Consider the following 22,359-nt stretch of genomic DNA (forward strand, 5'->3'; position numbering starts at 1 on the left):
TGGTGTAGCTCTCAGCAGAAAGCAGTGGGGTGGGGTGTGGACATCGTCATATGAAGCGACCTAGTATGGGCCGAATTCTGTTCACATCTCCTAGATGTCATCCTTTCTTGGAAAATTCTGTGTCTGCCTTTGTGTTATCTTACAGTGGGAAGTCATTTGTTCAAGGACAGTCAATTCTCATAATTGGAGGTCATCATGTTCTACAAAGTCACCCTTGAGCACTGAACCAGCCAGCACCGAGCCATTGCCCCTGGGAGAGGTACAGGGTTAGCTTCCTGTGAACCTCTACTCACGTTTTCATCAGTCGAAAACTTGGTATTTCTTGTTTCCGTTCAATGGCTTTTACTTGATACACATTGTTCATTCGTTAACATTGAGCGCGTGACCAGCGGCACCGTGACTCGTGCCTGACAAAGCTCACCTGACAGAGGTGATGGAACTCACAGCCTCCCCACCCTCCCCAGCATTGGAGGGTACTTTGGTGCTACGCTAGGTCATTTTAAACAACAGAATTGCAGCGGGGCGCGGTGGCTCACGCTTGTAATCCCAGCACTTTGGGAGGCTGAGGCGGGTGGATCACTTGAGCTCAGGAGTTCAAGACCAGCCTGGCCAACATGGCGAAACCCTGTCTCTACTAAAAATACAAAAAAATTAATCGGGCGTGGTGGTGCATGCCTGTAATCCTAGCTACTCAGGAGGCTGAGGCAGGAGAATCACTTGAACTTGCAAGGTGGAGGTGGTGGTGAGCTGAGATCGCACTATTGAACTCCAGCCTAGGCGACAGCGTGAGATCCCATCACACACAAAAAAAGAAAAGAAAATTGCCCACAAAAAGCACAAAAATCTAACAAACATGGCACTAAAGACCCTCATAAAGGACACTTGTTGACAGTGGAGAGCTGAAATCAGTTCAGCCTCCACTGGGAGCAACATGGGCGCCTGGAGACTCAAGTTCTTTTCTGCTCTGCACACATGCATGTCCAGGAAGGACTGAGCACTCCCGGTGTTGATATGGGGAATTACCAACACATTATAGCAAGTAGGAAAATTCACAAATACAGAATCCATGAATAACGAGGATCAATTGTGTTGATTACTACTGCATTTATTCATTGCTAGTGATAGAGACAAATGCAGTTCTCATTTTATTTTTCCATAAGTTATTGGGGTACAGGTGGTGTTTGGTGACATGAGTCAGTTCTTGTTTTTTGAGACAGACTTGCTCTGTTGTCCAGGTTGGAGTTCAGTGGCACGATCTCAGCTCACTGCAACCTCTGCCTCCCCTCCCAGGTTCAAGCAATTCTCCTGCCTCAGCCTCCCGAGTAAATGAGGATTACAGGCATGCGCCACCATGCCCGGCTAATATTTGTATTTTTAGTTGAGATAGGGTTTTGCCATGTTGTCCAGGCTGGTCTCAAACTCCTGACCTCAGGTGATCTGCCCACCTCGACCTCCCAAAGTGCTGGGATTACAGGCTTGAGACACCATGCCTGGTCAGGTTACATGAGTAAGTTCTTTGTGAGATTTTGGTGCACCCATCACCCGAGCAGTATACACTGCACCCTATTTGTAGTGTTTTATCCCTCATCCCTCTCCCACTCTTCCCCGCCAAGTCCCCAAAGTCCATTGTATCGTTCTTACACTTTTGCATCCTCATAGCTTAGCTCCCACATATCAGTGAAAACATAAAATCTTTGGTTTCCCATTCTTGAGTTACTTCACTTAGAATAATAATCTCCAGTCTCATCCAGGTCACTGCAAATGCTGTTAATTCATTCCTTTTTATGGCTGAGTAGTATTCCATTGTGTGTGTGTGTGTGTGTGTGTGTGTGTGTGTGTGTGTGTGTGAGATATGTATATGTGTGTGTGTGTATATATGTATACACACACACACCATAGTTTCTTTATCCGCTCACTGATATATATGTATACACACACACACACACACACACACACCATAGTTTCTTTATCCACTCATTGATTGATGGGCATTTGGGTTGGTTCCAAGATTTTGCAATTGTAAATTCTGCTACTATAAACGTAAGGGTGCAAGTATCTGTTTCCAATGATGACTTCTTTTTCTCTGGGTGGATACGCAGTAGTGGGATTACTGGATCAAACGGTAGGTCTACTTTTAGTTCTTTTTTTTTTTTTTTTTTTTTTTTTTTTTGAGACGGAGTCTTGCTCTGTCACCCAGGCTGGAGTGCAGTGGCCGGATCTCAGCTCACTGCAAGCTCCGCCTCCCGGGTTTACGCCATTCTCCTGCCTCAGCCTCCCGAGTAGCTGGGACTACAGGCGCCCGCCACCTCGCCCGGCTATTTTTTTGTATTTTTTAGTAGAGACGGGGTTTCACCGTGTTAGCCGGGATCGTCTCTCGATCTCCTGACCTCGTGATCCGCCCATCTCGGCCTCCCAAAGTGCTGGGATTACAGGCTTGAGCCACCGCGCCCGGCCTACTTTTAGTTCTTTAAGGAATCTCCACCCTGTTTTCTACAGCAGCTGGACTAATTTACTTTCCCACCAGCAGTGTAAATGTGTTCCCTGTTCCCCACATCCACCCCAGCATCTGCTGTGTTTTTTTTTATTTTTTGATCATGGCCGTCTTGCAAGGGTGAGGTGGTATCACATTGTGGTTTTGATTTGCATTTCCCTGATTATTAGTGATGTTGAGCATTTTTCATATGTTTGTTGGTCATTTGTCTATCTTGAGAATTGACTATTCATGTCCTTAGCCTACTTTTTGGTGGGATTGTTTTTTTTCTTACTGATTTGAGTTCATTGTAGACTGGATATTAGTCCTTTGTCAGACGTGTAGACTGTGAAGATTTTCTCCCACTCTGTGGGTTGTCTGTTGACTCTGCTGACTGTTCCTTTTGCTGTGCAAAAGCTCTTTAGTTCAATTAAGTCCCAACTACTTATCTTGGTTTTCATTGCATTCACTTTTGGATTCTTGGTCATGAAATCCTTGCCTAAGACAATGTCTCGAAGGGTTTTTCCAATGTTATCCTCTAGAATTTTTAGAGTTTCAGGTCTTAGTTTCAAGTCTTTTTTTTTATTTTTATTTTTTTAAACAGAGTTTTGCTCTTGTCGCCCAGGCTGGAGTGCAATGGCACGATCTCGGCTCACTGCAACCTCTGCCTCCCAGGTTCAAGTGATTCTCCTGCCTCAGCCTCCCCAGTAGCTAGTATTACAGGCACCCATCACCACGCCCAGCTAATTTTCATATTTTTAGTAGAGACGGGGTTTTGCCATGTAGGCCAGGCTGATCTCGAACTCCTGATCTGCCCGCCTCAGCCTCCCAAAGTACTGGGATTACAGCGTGAGCCACCGCACCCGGCCAGGTTTAAGTCTTTAATCCACCTTGAGTTGATTCTTGTATAAGGTGAGAGATGAGGATTCAGTTTCATTCTCCTACATGTGGCTAACCAATTATTTCAGCACCATTTGTCAAAAAGGGTGTCCTTCCCCACTTTAGGTTTTTGTTTGCTTTGTCAAAGATCAGTTGGCTGTAGGTATTTGGGTTTGTTTCTGGGTTCTCTATTCTGTTTCATTGGTCTATGTGCCTATTTTTGTACCAGTACCATGCTGTTTTGGTGACTATGCCTTATAGTTTGAAATCAGGTAGTGTGATACCTCCAGATTTGTTCTTTTTGCTTAGTCTTGCTTTGGCCATGTGGGCTCTTTTTGGTTCCATTTGAATTTTAGAATTGTTTAATTCTGTGAGGAACGATGGTGGTATTGGGATTGCATTGCATTTTGTAGATTGCTTTTGGCAGTATAGTCATTTTCACAATACTGATTCTACCCTTCCACAAGCATGGGCTGTGTTTCCATTTGTTCGTGTTGTCTATTTATTTCAGCAGTGTTTTGTAGTTTTCCTTATAGAGGTCTTTTACCTCCTTGGTTAGGTATATTCCCAAGTTGTGTTGCGTTGTCGTGTTGTGTTTTGTTTTGAAGCTGTTGTAAAAGGGGTTGAGTTCTTGATTTGATTCTCCACTTGGTTGCTGTTGGTATATAGAAGAGCTATTAATTGGTGCACATTAATCTTGTATCCGGAAACTTGAATTCTTTTATCAGTTCTAGGAGCTTTCTGGAGGAGTCCTTAAAGCTTTCAAGGTAAAGGATCATATCGTCAGCCAACAGCGACAGTTTGACTTCACTTTACTGCCTTGGATGCCCTTTCTTTCTCTTGTCTGATTACTCTGGCTAGGACTTCCAGTATTCTGTCGAAGAGGAGTGGTGAGAGTGGGCATCCTTGTCTTTGTTATGCACGTGTCCAAGTGAAGAGACATCCTGAACAGGCTAAGTGTGAGCAGCAGGACTGTTTATTCACTCAGGTGCAAGCGGGCTGAGTCCAAAAAGAGAGTCAGTGAAGGGTGGTGGGATTGGAGCTAGTTTTATAGGTTTAGGGGTAAGCACTGGAAAGTTACAGTTTGGGGCCTTTTATTGTGGGCAGGGGAAGAATGTCACAAGGTACACTGTCACAAGGTGGGAGGGGTCACAGGGCACAATGTCACTAGGTTGATTGATCAGTTAGGGTACAGCATGTTGCAGTGGTAGAATGTTCAAGGCTGGCTAATCGGCTAAGACAGGAGCTAGCTGTTTTTCTTCTTTTGTGGTTTTCCTGTTGTCCTAGACGTTCTGGCTCCAAGAGGCCTTCTGGATGTGTACATGTGGGTCACAGAGGTCACGATGGCTTGACCATGGTACAGCCTGCTCAGAAGACCTCAGTCTTGTTCCGGTTCTCAGAGGGAGTGCTTTCAACTCTTCCCCATTCAGTATTATGTTGCCTGTGGGTTTGTCATAGATGGCTTTTATTACGTTAAGGTACGTCCCTTGTATGCCAACTTGGCTGAGAGTTTTCATCATAAAGGGATGCTGGATTTTGTCGAATGCTTTTTCTGTATCTATTGAAATGATCATGTGATTTTTAATTCTGTTTATGTGGTGTATCACATTTATTGTACATGTTAAACCATCCCTGCTATGAAACCCACTTGATCATGGTGGATTATCTTTTTGATACGTTGTTGGATTCAGTTAGCTAGGATTTTGTTAAGGATTTTAGCATCTGTGTTCATCAAGGATATCAGTTTGTAGTTTTCTTTTTTGGTTATGTCGTTTCCTGGTGTTGGTATTAGGGTGATGCTGACTTCATAGAATGAATTAGGGAGGGTTCTTCCTCTGTCCTGTGGAATAGTGTGAAAAGGATTGGTACCAATTCTGGTACTGATTCTTCTTTGAATGTCTGGTAGAATTCTGTGAATCTGTCTGTTCTTGGACTTTTTTGTTGGTAATTTTTTAATTACCATTTCAATCTCACTGCTTGTTATTGGTCTGTTCAGGATATCTAATTCTTCCTGATGTAAGCTAGGAGGGTTGTATCTTTCTAGGAATTTACCTACTCTTCTAGGTTTTCTAGTTTACATGCATAAAGGTGTTCACAGTAGGCTTGAATTATCTTTTGTATTTCAGTTGTGTCAGTTGTAATATCTCCTGTTTGCTTTCTCAGTGAGGTTATTTGGATTTTCTGTTGTCTTCTTGGTTAATCTTACCAATGGTCTTTGAATTGTATTTATATTTTCGAAGAACCAGCTTTTTGTTTCATTTATCTTTTGTATTTTTTTGTTTCAGTTTCACTTAATTCTGCTCTGATCTTGGTTATTTCCTTTCTTCTGCTGGGTTTGGGTTTGGTTTGTTCTTGTATCTCTAATTCCTTGAGATGTGACCTTCGAGTGTCAGTTTGTGCTCTTTCAGTCTTTTTGATGTAGGTGTTTAGGGCTATGAACTTTCCTGTTAGCACTGCCTTTGCTGTGTCCCAGAGGTTTCAATAGATTGTGTCATCGTTGTTCAGTTTGAAGAATTTTTAAATTTCCATATTTCATTTTTGACCGAATGCTCATTCAGGAGCAGGTTATTTAATTTCCATGTGTTTGCATGGTTTTGAAGGTTCCTTTTGGAGTTGATTTCCAGTTTTATTCCACTGTGGTCTGAGAGAGTGTTTGATATAATTGCAATTTTCTTAAATTTATTGAAGCTCATTCCACGGCCTGTTATGGTCTATCTTGGAGAAAGTTCCATGCACTGTTGATTAGAACGTGTGTCTGCAGTGGTTGGATGAAATGTTCCGTATGAATCTGTTAAGTCCGTTTGTTCCAAAGTATAGTTTAAATCCATTGTTTCTTCGACTTTCTGCCTCATGACCTGTCTAGTGCTGTTAGTGGAGTATTGAAGTCCCCCACTATTATTGTGTTGCTGTCTATCTCACTTTTTAGGTCTATTAGTAATTGTTTTATGAATTTAGGACCTCCAGTGTTGGGCACATATGTTTAAAATTGTGATATTTTCCTGTTGGACAGGCCTTTTAACCGTTATGTAATGTCACTCTTTGTCTCCTTAACTGCTATTGCTTTAAAGTTTGTTTCATCTGATCTAAGAATAGCTACCCCTGCTCGCTTTTGGTGTCCATTTGCATGAAATGCCTTTTTATGTGAGTCTGTATGTGCCAGGTGAGTCTCCTGAAGGCAGCAGATGGTTGGTGAGTTCTTATTTATTCTGCATTCTGTATCTTTTAAGTGGAGCATTTAGGCCGTTTACATTCAATGTTAGGATTGAGATGTGAGGTACTGTTGAAGTCATCGTTCTCTTTGTTGCCTGTGTACCCTGGGTTTTTTTTTTGTTTTTTGTTTCTGCTTTTTAACTTGTATTTTTGTTTTATAGGTCCTGTGTGATTTATGCTTTAAAAGAGGTTCTGTTTTGATGTGTTGCCAGGATTTGTTTCAAGATTTAGAGCTCCTTTTAGTGGAGTCTTGGTAATGACAAATTATCTCAGCATTTGTCTGAAAAAGACTGTATCTTTCCTTCATATAAGATGCTTAGTTTCACTGGATACAAAATTCTTGGCTGATAATTGTTTTGTTTGAGGAGGCTGAAGATAGGGCCCCAATCCCTTCTAGCTTACAGGGTTTCTGTCAAGAAATCTGCTGTTAATCTGATAGGGTTTCCTTCATAGGCTACCTGGTGCTTCTGTCTCACAGCTCTTAAGATTCTTTCCTTCATCTTAGCTTTGGATAACCTGATGACATCGTGCCTAGGTAAAGATCTTTCTGTGATTAATTTCCCGAGTGTTCTTTGTGCTCTTGTATTTGGATGTCTAGGTCTCTAGAAAGGCCAGGGAAGTTTTCCTCAATTATGCACCCAAATATGTTTTCCAGGCCTTTAGAATTCTTTCTGTTCCCAGGAATACCAATTATTCTTAGGTTTGCATTTAACATAATCCCAGACTTCTTGGAGGCTTTGTTCATATTTTCTTATTCTTTTTTTCTTTGTCTTTGTTGGATTGGATTGATTCAAAGACCTTGACTTCAAGCTCTGAATTTTTTTTTTTTTTTTTGAGACAGAGTCTCACTCTGTCACCCAGGCTGGAGTGCAGTGGTAGGATCTCAGCTCACTCCAACCTCTGCCTGCTGGGCTCAAGCGATTCTCCTGCCTCAGCCTCCCAAGTAGCTGGGACTACAGGTGCATGCCACCACATCCAGCTAACTTATTTTTTATTTTATTTATTTATTTATTTTTGAGATGGAGTTTTACTTTTGCTGCCCATGCTGGAGTGCAATGGCGCGATCTCGGCTCACTGCAACCTCCGCCTCCTGGGTTCAAGCAATTCTCCTGCCTCGGCCTCCCGAGTAGCTGGGATTACAGGCATGCACCACCACGCCTGGCTAATTTTTTGTATTTTTAGTAGAGATGGGGTTTCTCCATGTTGGTCAAGCTGGTCTCGAACTTCCAACCTCAGGTGACCCACCTGCCTCAGTCACCCAAAGTGCTGTGATTACAGGCGTGAGCCACCGCGCCCAGCCTGTATTTTTAGTAGAGATAGGGTTTCACCCTGTTGGCCAGGATGGTCTCAATCTCTTGACCTGGTGATCCTCCCGCTTTGGCCTCCCAAAGTGCTGCTGGGATTACAGGTATGAGCCACAGTGCCCAGCCTGAATTTCTTTCTTCTACTTGTTCAATTCTATTGCTGAGACTTTCCAGAGCATTTTGCATTTCTAAAAATGTGTCCAGGCCGGGCGAGGTGGTTCATGCCTGTAATCCCAACACTTTGGGAGGCCGAGGCAGGGGCGGATCACGAGGTCAGGGGATCAAGACCATGGTGAAACCCCGTCTCTACTAAAAATACAAAAAATTAGCCGGGTGCGGTGGTGGGTGCATATAGTCCCAGCTACTCCGGAGGCTGAGGCAGGAGAATGGCATGAACCCAGGAGGTGGAGCTTGCAGTGAGCCGAGATCATGCCACTGCACTCCAGCCTGGGCGACAGAGCAAAACTCTGTCTCAAAAAAAAAAAAAAAATTGTCCAAAGATTCCTGATTTTTTATTGTTTTTTCTTTAAGCTATTTCCTTAAATACTTCTTCCTTCGCCTGTATCATATTTCAGATTTCCTTGCATTGGGCTTCACATTTCTCTAATCCCTCCCTGATTAGCTTAATAACTAACCTCTTGAATTCTTTTTCAGGAAAATCAAGGATGTCGTCTTGGTTTGGATCCATTGCTGGTGAACTAGTGTGATTTTGGGGGGAGGTTAAACAGCCTTGTTTTGTCGTATTACCAGAGTTGGTTTTCCGGTTCCTTCTCATTTGGGTAGGTTCTGTCAGAGGGAAGATCTTAACCTGGCCGGGCGCGGTGGCTCACGCCTGTAATCCCAGCACTTTGGGTAGGCCGAGGTGGGGCGGATCACAAGGTTGGGAGTTCGAGACCATCCTGATCAATATCGTAAAACCCCAACTCTACTAAAAATACAAAAGCTAGCCGGGCGTGGTGGCGCATGCCTGTAATCCCAGCTACTCGGGAGGCTGAGACAGCAGAATTGATTGTGCCCAGGAGGCGGAGGCTGCAGTGAACTGAGAGCTTGCCCCACTGCACTCCAGCCTAGGTAACAGAGCAAGACTCCTCAAAAAAAAAAGAAAGAAAAGAAAAAGAAAACAAATATGACCCCTCCTACACAGAAGCAGACTGGACCTGGGAGCAGAGCAGCAGCTCACTTGAGGTCATGCGGGAGAATGAGTGTCCCGATCTTCTTTCCCGTGTGTGCGCCCACAGGCTGAATCGGTGCAACCTGGACACGGCTGGCTGTGGTTTTCTTGCACTTGCGCTGATGGGTAACGCGTGGCTGACGCACCTGAGCCTTAGCGTGAACCCTGTGGAAGACAACGGCATGAAGCTTCTGTGCGAGGTCATGAGAGAACCATCTTGTCATCTCCAGGACCTGGAGTGAGTTTCCCATGGGTGTTGGGTCAACTCTATCATACGGGGGTCTGGAGTTCCTGAAAGGTCAAGAGATAGGAGCAGGGAGACTGGAACCACAAACTGCTTTCAGGGTGAGCTCTGACACTCGTTCTTCTGACGGCACCCTAGGTAAGTTGAGGTGTGAACACCACGATGAGCACAGGAAGGGCCGATGGAGCCTCATGGGAGGAACCATGAGTTCTGAGTCACCCTTGGTCCCTAAACATTGTCTGTTCCTCAGAGGAAGGCATCTTGCCCTAAGTTCATCTTCAGTTATTTATCTATATGGAGAAGGGAGAGTGCTTGTCTCTTAATCTCCTTCCCTCTGGGGCTCAAATGTCTTCACCCTTTGTGGAAATGTTTCTATTGAAGAGGAATATCCCGTCATTAAACAGACTTTGGAAAAAGTAAAAGAGCTCAGTGAGCAAAAGTCAGTCTTCAGTCTCACAACCATGCAGTCATCCCTGTTAGTGGTTTGAATGTCTTCTGGGGTTCTTTCTTCCTAGATGCAAATGTGCATTTGATGGTTTACAAAGAAAGGATCATAGTAGTCGGCACTTAATGCAACTTAATGCATTCTTTTATTTATTTATTTATTTATTTTATTTATTAATTTATTGACTCCTGCTCTGTTGCCCAGGCTGGAATGCAGTGGCATGATCTCAGCTTACTGCAACCTCCGCATACGGGATTCAAGCAATTCTCCTGCCTCGGCCTCCTGAGTAGCTGGGATTACAGGCATGTGCTGCCATGCCCGGCTAATTTCTGTACTTTTAGTAGAGATAGAGTTTCACCATGTTGGCCAGGCTGGTCTCAAACTCCTGACCTCAGGCAATCCACCTGCTCTGGCCTCCCAAAGTGCTGGGATTACAGGTGTGAGCCACTGCACCCTGCCAAGCACTTAATGCATTCTTAACATGTGGCGGGCAGAGCACTAAATATTTTGTATATCTAACCTCATGTAGTCTCACCACCCCCCATCATATCCAGTGGAGAACTAGAACTCCCAAGAAACCAAAACTTTTGGCACTGGTCTCACATTGCATCTGAGGATATGTCTATTATAATAAACGAAGTATGGTGAGGTATTCCATTGAATGATATATTCTTTAAAAATCTCTGGCCGGATGCAGTGGCTCATGCCTGTAATCTCAGCACTTTGGTAGGCCAAGGTGGGTAGATCACAAGGTCAGGAGATTGAGACAATCCTGGCTAACACGGTGAAACCATGTCTCTACTAAAAATACAAAAAAAATAATAAAAGCCGGGCATGGTGGCAGTCACCTGTAGTCCAGCTACTCAGGAGGCTGAGGCAGGAGAATGGCATGAACCTGGAACCCGGGAGGCGGAGCTTGCAGTGAGCCGAGATGGCACCACTGCACTCCAGCCTGGGCAACAGAGCGAGATTCCGTCTCAAAAAAAAAAAAAAAACCAAAAATCTCCTAAACTTTAAGTCTCCTAAAGCTGGACGCGTACCTTATATCTAGTGTTGCCATCATGAGCATAAATGATTTCATTCTAAACCTTTGCGTACTTGGTGGCATCTGCGTTTTCGTTACAAAGGTAGGATTAATGGTCCATGAGTGAGGTATCGTTTTGAGATCTCTCTCTTCCCAAGAATAAAAGAAAGGACTTTGGTATGGATTCTAGTTCACAAACTTCTGAGTGCCCCCAAGTATTAATTCCACCATTTGTTTGAGTTGTTTCAAGTCCTACTTCTGCATGATGTAGAATCTTAATCTTAGTCAATTAGAGACATTTTTTTTTGAGATGGCATTTAAGTGCTGGAAGGTTATCTGGGTCTCTCCATCACCATTTATCCATGCTGGCACCAAAGACTGGGTCACCCCCACCTGACCTTCAAGGGTTGGCCCTCACAACTGCATCTGGTTTTTTTGTTTTTTTTGTTTTCATTGTTGTTTTGTTTGTTTGGTTTGGTTTTGGTGTGTTTTGTGTTTTGTTTTTGTTTTTTTGAGACAGAGTTTTGCTCTTGTTGCCCAGGCTGGATGCAATGGCATAATCTCAGCTCCCTGCAGCCTCCGTCTCCCGGGTTCAAGCAATTCTCCTGCCTCAGCCTCCCAAGTAGCTTGGATTATAGGCACCTGTCACCATGCCCAACTAATTTTTTGTATTTTTAGTAGAGATGGGGTTTCACCATGTTGGCCAGGCTGGTCTCGAACTCCTGACCTCAGGTGATCCACCCACCTCAGCCTTCCAAAGTGCTGGGATTACAGGTGTGAGTGAGCCACTGCACCCGGCTGCATCCCTCTTTATTCTTGACCCGATGGCTCCTGAAGATGGACCCTCCCAGCCCCAGTGCTATCATTCTACCCTTAGCCTCCCAAGCTAAAGAGACTTGGAGGCCATTTCAGTCAATTCTCCTGCGATAAACCATTCAGATGTTATTTTGGGGGCCACCCACCCATCTTCCCCATTTTCCCCATTTTTCCTAGGAATACAAGCACAAAACTTCCCTTTTTGGATTCTAGACCTATCAGCATTTCAGTAACTTCCGTCCCCTTTTCTCTCTGTCGCGGTTCTGTCAGAGGCTCTCCAATTTCTCCTCCTCCCTGCATTTCCCTCCTCCTCCCCCATGGAGAATCTTGACCTCATCTCCAAGTGGAAGCAAATTGTGATGTGCTCATTTCTTTTAAAGATACCTTCAGCCGGGCCGGATGTGGTGGCGGGCGCCTGTAATCCCAGCTACTCGGGAGGCTGAGGCAGGAGAATCACTTGAACCCAGGAGGTGGAGGTTGCAGTGAGCTGAGATGGTGCCACTGCACTCCAGCCTGGGGGACAGAGTGAGACTTTGTCTTGAAAAAATACAAAATAAGCCAGGCACGGTGGCTCACACCTGTAATCCCAGCACTTTGGGAGGCCGAGGTGAGCAGCTTACCTGAGGTTGGGAGTTTGAGACCAGCATTACCAACATGGAGAAACCCAGTCTCTACTAAAAATACAAAATTTGCCGGGCATAGTGGCGCATGCCTGTAGTCCCAGCTACTCGGGAGGCTGAGGCAGGGAGAATAGCTTGAACCCGGGAGGTGGAGGTTGCAGTGAGCCGAGATCACGCCATTGCCCTCCAGCTTGGGCGACAAGAGCAAAACTCCTTCTCCAAAAAAAAAATAATAATAATTAATTAAAAGAAAAAGATACCTTCAATCACACCAGACACTTCCCCGCCCTCTGCTGTCGTCCCTCTCTGGAGCCAACGGATACCACGTGGTTTAAGCCGTTCACAGGAGTGGACAGAACAGTGGCCCGTCAGGAAGGAATAAAGGAAACTGCAGCTGATGCTGCTGAACCTTCTCCCGCTGCTTCACTTTCCTGGAGAGAAGCAGACCGGCTCTATTTCCCACCTCGTGCAGGTTGGTGAAGTGTCATCTCACCGCCGCGTGCTGTGAGAGTCTGTCCTGTGTGATCTCAAGGAGCAGACACCTGAAGAGCCTGGACCTCACGGACAACGCCCTGGGTGACGGTGGGGTCGCTGCGCTGTGCGAGGGACTGAAGCAGAAGAAGAGCGTTCTGACGAGACTCGGGTAACTTCCTGGGGCGCCTGTTTGCGGGCCGGGCTGGGAGGAGCGGGGGGACCCCAGCGTGAGGTTGCTTGAACAACGATGATGATCTGGTTTCCGTAAGTCCATCAAGTTAGATGGAGGACAACCTTTGCAGCACCACAGATCTGGGTGTGAGTTCCAGCTCGGCTCCTACGGATGAGACGGAGGAAGTGGCAAATGCTTTGGAACAAGGTCTGGAGGTAGAAAATCCTCAGCTGCCCATTGAACGACCCCTGTGTGCTAGTCCTGGTGCTAAGTGGCAGAAGTATGGAAGTGAAAAGACCTTGGTGCTGTAGTGTGAACAGTCTAGAGACAAAGACGGGCAGAAAGCAAGTGATGACCTGAGTGGTCCTTAAAACTTCTTTGAGCATCAGAACCACCCGGGAGCTTGAGACAGAGCTCCAGTATGGTGGACTGTGGTTCAGCCGTAAAAAGGAAAGTGCTGAGGCCGGGCACGGTGGCTCACGCCTGTAACCCCAGCACTTTGGGAGGCTGAGGCGGGTGGATCACTTGAGGTCAGGAGTTCAAGACCAGCTGGACCAACATAGGGAAACCCTGTCTCTACTAAAAATACAAAAATTAGCCGGGCGTGGTGGTATGTGCCTGTAATCCCAGCTACTCAGGAGGCTGAAGTAGGAGAATCGCTTGAACCCGGGAGGTGGAGGTTGCAGTGAGCTGAGACCATGCCACTGCACTCCAGACTGGGTGACAGAGCTAGACTCCGTCTCAAAAAAAAAAAGGAAGTCCTGCTACGTGCCACCACATGGATGAGCCTTGAAAACAAGTCAGCCACGAAAGGTCACATGGTGTATAATTCCATTTGTATAAAATAGTCAAATTCATACAGAAAGTAGAGAGGTTGCCAGGGCTAGAGGGAATGGGAAATAGAAGCGGGGACAGCTAAATGGGTCTGGCGTTTCCTTCTGGGGCGATGGAAATAGTCTGGAAGCTAGTAGAGGTGGCTGCACCGCACTGTGAACTACTCTAAAATGGAATGTTTATTATCACGTGTGAGCACTGACCATCCACTAGTCTTGTATGTATGCTGCTTATAACTCCATGGCACCGGCCAGGGTGGGGCTCACCTTCCTATTGTGTTAAGACGCTTTAATCTGGGCAACCCCCCAACCTTTTTTTTTTTTTTTTTTTTTTTTTTTGCGACAGAGTCTGTCTCTGTCACCCAGGCTGGAGTGCAGTGGCACGATCTCAGCTCACTGCAACCTCCACCTTCCAGGTTCAAGCCTCAGCCTCCTGAGTAGCTGGGGCTACAGGCGCCCGCCACCACGCCCGGCTAATTTTTTTTAATACATGTAGTAGAGACGAGGTTTCACCATGTTAGCCAGGCTGCTTTTAAACTTCTGACCTCAAGTGATCCGCCAGCCTCAGCCTCCCAAGTGCTGGGATGACAGGCGTGAGCCACCGCGCCTGGCCGGGATCCCTTTCCTTCTTGAAGTCACGCATTGTTCGAGGTCACCACGCTTTGATTCTGTCCCCTCAACTTCTTTCTGTGTGGTCATGCCCCTTCTTTTTTTTTTTTTTTTGAGACGGAGTCTAGCTCTGTCGCCCAGGCTGGAGTGCAGTGGCGCGATCTGGGCTCACTGCAAGCTCCACATCCCGGGTTCACGCCATTCTCCTGCCTTAGCCTCCCGAGTAGCTGGGACTACAGGCACCTGCCACCACGCCCGGCTAATGTTTGTATTTTTAGTAGAGATGGGGTTTCACCGTGTTAGCCAGGAAGGTCTCAATCTCCTGACCTCGTGATCCGCCCACCTCAGCCTCCCAAAGTGCTGGGATGACAGGCATGAGCCACCGCGCCCAGCCTGTTTTTCTTTTAAATGTAGTCTCTCCCTTAGCCTTCTGTTCTTGGCTTAGCCTTTTGTTCTTGGGTGTGTCCACCTACAAACACTCCAAGCTTCACTGAACCGCATTCTCCACCCTCTCGGCACCTGCTGTTCGGTAGCTGAGAATCGCAGGATCAAAACAGGCCGTGGCGAGTTGCTGTCCTGTGCAATCGGGTCATGGATATAAACTTGTTTTCCCAGCATTAGTCATCTGGTCCACTCATTTTCCCTACTACCTGAGACAATTTCACAACAATTTCATTCCCTGGAGACGTGTGCACCTACCTTGTTCTTCTGGATGCTTAACAAACGACCCCCACCCCTGCAAATAATATAAAACCATTTACTTTGAAAGCCCTCAACCTTCTCTCAAGAAGCCAACTTTGATCTGCACCAGTACACACAGCTGGGCGTGGTGGCGGGTGCCTGTAGTCCCAGCGACTCGGGAGGCTGAGGCTTGAACCCGGAAGGTGGAGGTTGCAGTGAGCTGAGATCGTGCCACTGTGCTCCAGTCTGGGTGACAGAGACTCTGTCGTGCCAAAAAAAAAAAAAAAAGTTTGGGGGGTGCCCAAATTAAAGCCTCTTAACACAAGAGGAATGTGACCCACCCCCGGTGCCACGGAGAGTTATAAGCAGCATACATACAAGACTAGTGGATGGTCAGTGCTCACACGTAGTAGCAAACATTCCATTCCAGAGCAGTTCACAGTGCGGTGCAGCCACCTCTACTAGCTTCCAGACTATTTCCATCGCCTCAGAAGAATATCCTGTACCCATTTAGCTGTCCCCCTTCTATTTCCCATTCCCTCTAGCCCTGGCAACCTCTCTACTTTCTGTATGAATTTGACTATTTTGGGTATTTTATACAAATGGAATTATATACCATGTGACCTTCTGTGGTTGGCTTCTTCGTTTTCAAGGCTAATCCATGTTGTGGCATATACCAGCACTACTTTTTTTTTTTTTTTTTTTTTTTTTTTTTTTTTTTTTGAGACAGAGTCTAGCTCTGCCACCCAGTCTGGAGTGCAGTGGCATGGTCTCAGCTCACTGCAACCTCCGCCTCCCGGGTTCAAGCGATTCTCCTGCCTCAGCCTCCTGAGTAGCTGGGACTACAGGTACCCACTACCATGCCCGGCTAATTTTTGTATTTTTAGTAGAGACAGGGTTTCCCTATGTCTTTATTTACCCACAATAAATCATGGCCGGGCGTGGTGGTTCATGCTTGTCATCCAAGCACTGTGGGAGGCCAAGGGGGTTGGATCACCTGAAGTCAGGAGTTCGAGACCAGTGTGACCAACATGGCAAAACCCCATGTCTACTAAAAATACAAAAGTTAGCCAGGCTTGGTGGCGGGCACCTGTAATCCCAGCTACTCGGGAGGCTGAGGCAGGAGAATCGCTGGAACCCGGGAGGTAGAGGTTGCAATGAACTGAGATCATACCGCTGCACTCCAGCCTGGGCAACAGAGCGAGACTCCATTTCAAAAAAACAAAAGTATCCCTGCAGTAGTTAGTTTGACCCATGTTAATCAGAGGTTAGTTTCCTCTACGTTGGGAATCCCACAGTCATTTGTGTGCAGCACCTTTCACCATCACGGATATACCTCCCCCTTGCATCTATCCTCAGCCTCCCTACTGGATGTTTTGTCTTTATAAATGCTCAGATATTATTTTAAAAGCAAAATGAAAAACAATCTAATCTCACCATCTAGCCATAGGTGGCTAAAATAACTTGAGCTGCATCTCATTAGCTTTTTACTCTATCATAAGAACTCTGGCTGGGTGCGGTGGCTCATGCCTGTAATCCCAGCACTTTGGGAGGCTGAGGCCGGTGGATCACTTGAGGTCAGGAGTTTGAGAACAGACTGGCCAACATGATGAAACCCCATCTCTACTAAAAACACAGGCGGCCTCCTGTAATCCAGCTACTCAGGAGGCTGAGTCAGGAGAAATGCTTGAACTGAGAAGGTGGAGGTTGCCGTGAGCCGAGATCGTGCCACTGCACCCCAGCCTGAGTGATAGAGCAAGACTCAGTCTCAAAAAAAAAAAAAAAAAAAAAAATCCAAAATGCACAATCTAGAATGATTAGGACGTGTAAAACCTATATAGCTACCACCTAATTTAAACAATGATTAGTATTTTAGTATATCTGGTGAACTATTTTTTTTTTTTTTTTTTTTTTTTTTTTTTTTTTTTTTTTTTTTGAGAAGGAGTCTTGCTCTGTCACCCAGGCTGGAGTGCAGTGGCGTGATCTCAGCTCACTGTAAGCTCCGCCTCCCAGGTTTATGCCATTCTCCTGCCTCAGCCTCCCGAGTAGCTGGGACTACAGGCGCCCGCCACCTCACCCGGCTAGCTTTTTTTTTTGTTTTTTTTTCGTATTTTTTAGTAGAGAACGGGTTTCGCCGTGTTAGCCAGGATGGTCTCAATCTCCTGACCTTGTGATCCGCCCATCTCGGCCTCTCAAAGTGCTGGGATTACAGGCTTGAGCCACCGCGCCTGGCCTCAGGTGAACTATTTCACAGCAACTTACGGATTTTGACATCCTGCCCCAAAATAACCAGCGTGCTCCCCTCAAAATAGGAGAACACTCCTATATAATGCCATTATTTAATGAGGTCCCTTGGCTTTCTGTTGCTCTTAAGGTGAAATTCTAAACCCTTCGTATGACCTACGTGCTCAGCCTCTACTTTCACCACTGTCTGTGGCTCTGCTCTGGCCATCTAGTCATCTTTGTTTCTCAAATGTGTCCCCTTCTTTCCACAAGCACAGTGTAGGGGTGATTTTTTATATCCGTGCATTTGTCAGTGTCTTTCCTGCCTTCTCACCTTTCTTCAGGTGCCGTGTTGCTTTCTCTGCAGGTCTGTGTTCCTTGTTATGTTCCCTCGCAACAGGCACGCTCAGCCTTTCTTTCATTGTCTTCCACAACTATAATTTGAGTTACCCGCCATTTCTCAAAGTGAGAACCAAGCACGGTTGCTTCACCTGGGAACTCGTTAGAAATGCAAATATTTGGCCGGGTGCGGTGGCTCACACCTGTGATTCCAGCACTTTGGGAGGCCGAGGCAGGTGGATCATCTGAGGTCAGGAGTTCAAGACCAGCCTGGCCAACATGATGAAACCCTGTTTCTACTAAAAACACAAAAAAGTAGCCAGGCTTGGTGGCATGTGCCTGTAATCCCAGCTACTCGGGAGGCTGAGGCAGGAGAATCACTTGAACCCCAGAGGTGGAGGTTGCAGGGAGTCGAGATTACACCACTGCACTCCAGCCTGGGCAACAAGAGCGAAACACCATCTCAAAAAAAAAATAAAACAAAAAAACCCCCCAAATATTTGGGTCTTTCATCAGAACAACTAAACCAGAAACTGGGAGGCAGAGCCCACCACTTTGTTTTTTTTCCCAAAGGAAAAGTATCAAGGTGAAATTCGTACGGGTTGAACGAAGGATCCATCATTGATCTTTGGGGTTATTTCCTGGGTGTCCTGACCCTGCAGGTTGAAGGCATGTGGATTGACTTCTGATTGCTGTGAGGCACTCTCCTTGGCCCTTTCTTGCAACCGGCACCTGACCAGTCTAAACCTGGTACAGAATAACTTCAGTCCCGAAGGAATGATGAAGCTGTGTTCGGCCTTTGCCTGTCCCACGTCTAACCTACAAATAATTGGGTAAGTCCCCAGCAATTGCCTTCTGAAACACAGACCTGTTTCTGTTCCAGGCTTGTTAGCTGGTGGAGAAGCAGTTTAGGGGAAAAGTTGAGGTCATGGCTTGAGCAGCCAGATTTTACTCTGTTGGCGAGTGACCAGTACGTTCTGAGTACCATGCTGGATGCTGGAGATACAGGAATACGGGAGATAGAGGCCAGGTTCTAATATCATGGAGCTTCTGGGTGTGTTGGAAAGGGTACAGAACATTATAAATGTTTATGCTGAAAAACTAGAATTGCTGTATGATCCAGCAATCTTCTGAGTATATACCCAAAAGAATTAAAAGCAAGATCTCAGATTTCACACCCATGTTCATAGCGGCATAATTCACAATAACGGCCAAGAGGTGGAAGTAACCCAGGGCATTCATGGATGAAAGGATAAACAGAATGTGGTATACACCTATGATGGAATTGTATTCAGCCTTAAAAGGAAAATTCTGGCTGGGTGCGGTGGCTCAAGCCTGTAATCCCAGCACTTTGGGAGGCTGAGATGGGTGGATCACGAGGTCAGGAGATCGAGACCATCCTGGATAAGATGGTGAAACCCCGTCTCTACTAAAAAATACAAAAAACTAGCCAGGTGAGGTGGCGGGCGCCTGTAATCCCAGCTACTCGGGAGGCTGAGGCAGGAGAATGGCGTAAACCATTTTACTAGCTGAGATCCAGCCACTGCACTCCAGCCTAGGCGACAGAGTGAGACTCTGTTTCAAAAAAAAAAAAAAAAGAAAATTCTGACACATGCTACATGATGGAATCTTGACATGCCAAGTAGAATAAGCCAGTCCTAAAAAGACAAATAATGTAGGATTCTACCTCTATGAGGTATGTAGAAGAGTGAAATTCATAGAAACAGAATGGTGATTTCCAAAGGATTGGGGTGAGAGGTTGGGGAGTTGTGTAACAGGTGCAGAGTTTGTTTTGCAAGATGAAGAATTCTGGTGATAGATGGTTGTGGTGATGGTTGCGGTGATGGTTGCACAGCCATGTGAGTGTACTTAACACCACTGAACAAATTCACCTAGCAGAAAATTTCTTCAGTAGCTCACATACAACATTTCAGCCTCCCCTATTACTCCTTGTACAAGTCTAGAAGGCTGAGTTGATGGAGTTCACAGAAGTTCTTCAGGACCATCTCTTAAGACTAGTAGTTTCTTTCATAAGAAAGTGACAGTTCATTGATGTCTTCAGTGTTTAGTGGTAGAAAACGCATTTGTCATTTAGGACCTCATATTCATAGACAAACAGGAGTTCAGAGATATCCCTGAGCATGAAGGAACACAGTTGTACTTGAAGGGAGTAAAATCTTGAGAAATACATAGCTGGCAGCATTGATAGCCCATTTGAGGTTGGTTGTGGTGTATTTATGTATTTTACTTCAAGTTTTTTGAGATGAAGTCTCACTCTGTTGCCCAGGCTGGAGTGTGGTGATGCGATCTTAGCTCACTGCAACCTCCACCTCCCGGGTTCAAGCAATTCTCCTGCCTCAGCCTCCCGAATGGTGGAGATTATAGTTATGTGCCACCACACCTGGCTAATTTCTACATTTTTAGTAGAGACAGGTTTTCACCATGTTGGCCAGGCTGATCTCAAACTCCTGACCTCATATGATCCACCAGCCTCAGACTCCCAAAGTTCTGAATGACAGGCATGAGCCACCATGCCCGACCTCCTTGTGCTATATTTATAATCAATAGAAAATTTCTCAGTTGAGTAACTGTTTTCCCCAGTATGGTCCAGCTGATGGCAGTTGAGTTTATCCAGGGTTCAAGTTCTAGCACATGGGTATAACCAGGAAGAAGTCAAAAGTGGCTGTGGTAGACCCTGGAATCATAGGAGGAAAGTGAAGACAGGATGGGGAAGATGGATTGAGAAACATGGCTCAATGAATCTGGGAGTCTTGGTGTGGTCAGAACTGTTACAGTGACAAAATGAGCTGAAAAGATGCAGTGCTTTTGAAAGAATGTGTTTGTATCCTTGACTTACAAGGCATGATAGCAGTTGACAAGATCAGTGGTGACTGGGACTTAGTAGTTGAAGTAGGATAGAAGTCAGACCTAGATTTACTGATTGACCTGTTGTGGCTCTGTTTCCCCATCTGTGAAATGGGGGTGGTGCTATGTATCTATTTAAATATGTTTATTTCTCCTCTAGTAGACTGTAAGCTTGGTAAGGGTGGGAACTTTGCCTTGTCCATCCCTATACGGGAAGTCCTCATTTAATGTCATGGATACATTCTTAGAAACTGACTTTAAGCAAAATGACATATAATGAAACCAATGTTTTCTCTTGGTTATGACAATGACTCTGAAGAAAATGACATTCTTTGAGAATCTGCTGTAGTAGTTTTGCTTAAAGTCACTGTTTCCAAGAACCTATCAATGACATTAAGGGAGAACTTACTGTACCTTCCCAAACCCTGTAACAGGACCTGACACAGAGACTCTAAAGAAGGAATTCATGGATGGACTGAAGGATCATGCCTGCATCTTAGGACTGTTGTGAGGAGCAGGTGCCTTTAAAAGCTCAGCGTAGTATCTGACCTGTCCAAGTTTCTTTACAGGCAGAGAATTACTTTTATTCTATAGGGAACATGCTACTGTTATCAAGCAAAAGTGGCTCACTGCCTGATGTGCTAGAGGCCAGTACTGTGACATTGGAGATTTAAGGGGGAGTAAAAGCCCTATACTGCAGGTCAGCTCACAAGGAGACAGGAGTCAAGCTCAAATCTGTCTCCCCATGCTGGCTTCAAGGCAGTATTTCTATTAGAAAAGATTCAGGAAGTAGATTCTGAGATTAGTAGGTGATTAGAAGAAAAGGGGAGGTCTGGAAAGTCCTTGGGCATGTGTAATTATCTATTCATGCTACCTTATGGGTTGCATGTGCCAATTTAGGAAGAGTTAGTATAAAACCTGGTGGAAATTCAGGCTGTGACATCAGCAAGCTCATTCTCTGCAAACTCTAGCCTTGCCATCCTTTTTCTAGCCGATTTCAGCCAGTTCTTTCATAAGTAGAGGGGGGTGGGAGTCTCCATGTTTCAGCAAGCTGTTTCTTTTATTGTCTGCCATCCTGCAAACTCAAGAATTTCTGTTAGTCATTGGTTTCTTTAACTCTTTTAACTACTGTTCCTTAAGAGTACAAGAAAAGGTTTGAGATCCTTGATGAGGCTTCCAGGAATTTTGAGGAAGGGAGAAGAGTCGAAAGCAATGTCTCAGTAGCGAGTCCTCTCTCTGTCTCCCCAGGCTGTGGAAATGGCAGTACCCTGTGCAAATAAAGAAGCTGCTGGAGGAAGTGCAGCTGCTCAAGCCCCAAATTGTAATTGACGGTAGTTGGCATTCTTTTGATGAAGATGACCGGTACTGGTGGAAAAACTGAAGATACGGAAACCTGCCTCACTCACACCCATCTAATGGAGGAACTTTAAATGCTGTTTTCTCAGAGCAAGCCATGCCCCTGGGAGTTCCTTCTCAAAGATGGAGAATGATTTCTGATTCTTATGAAGCCCTCATTGGTAGTGATTCTTTGTTCAATATACCTTGGTTACTGGATTTGAAGGCTGGAGACCTTCAAGTCATAGGACTGAGTATCTGTGAAATGTCAGTCCTACCTCACAGCATACAGAGGGAATGAAATAAACACAGAGCATTTGGAAAAGGTGTCAAGTAGTGGTTTTCTTAACTAGTGAGGATATGGTTTAGGAGCAGAGAGGTTAGGAGGACCTAGATCTTCAAAAGCAGCACCTGAATTTGGGTACCACAACTAGTGGTGTTTTTTTGTTTTTTGTTTTGTTTTGTTTGAGACTGTTTCGCTCTGTCACCCAGGCTGGAGTGCAGTGGGGTGATCTCTGCTCACTGCAAGCTCCACCTCCTGGGTTCATGCCACTCTCCTACCTCAGCCTCCCGAGTAGCTGGGACTACAGGCACCCGCCACCACGCCTGGCTAATTTTCTTGTATTTTTAGTAGAATTGGGGTTT

General features: G+C 45.5%; 1 protein-coding gene across 2 annotated transcripts in view; it reads left to right on the forward strand.

The window, feature by feature from the left end:
- NLRP5 (NLR family pyrin domain containing 5) overlaps positions 1-22,039 on the forward strand; it is a 69,496-nt gene extending 47,457 nt beyond the window's left edge. For both annotated transcript variants that reach the window (XM_074024834.1, XM_045380353.3), the window contains 4 exons: positions 9,102-9,272; positions 12,656-12,826; positions 18,177-18,347; positions 21,628-22,039. In XM_074024834.1, coding sequence (XP_073880935.1) covers positions 9,102-9,272; positions 12,656-12,826; positions 18,177-18,347; positions 21,628-21,760 — 646 coding nt within the window. In that variant the 3' untranslated portion in view covers positions 21,761-22,039. The remainder of the gene's footprint in view (positions 1-9,101; positions 9,273-12,655; positions 12,827-18,176; positions 18,348-21,627) is intronic.
- Positions 22,040-22,359: the final 320 nt, after the last annotated feature.

This window comes from Macaca fascicularis, chromosome 19 (assembly GCF_037993035.2).
Source record: "Macaca fascicularis isolate 582-1 chromosome 19, T2T-MFA8v1.1".
Taxonomy (NCBI): Eukaryota; Metazoa; Chordata; class Mammalia; order Primates; family Cercopithecidae; genus Macaca; species Macaca fascicularis.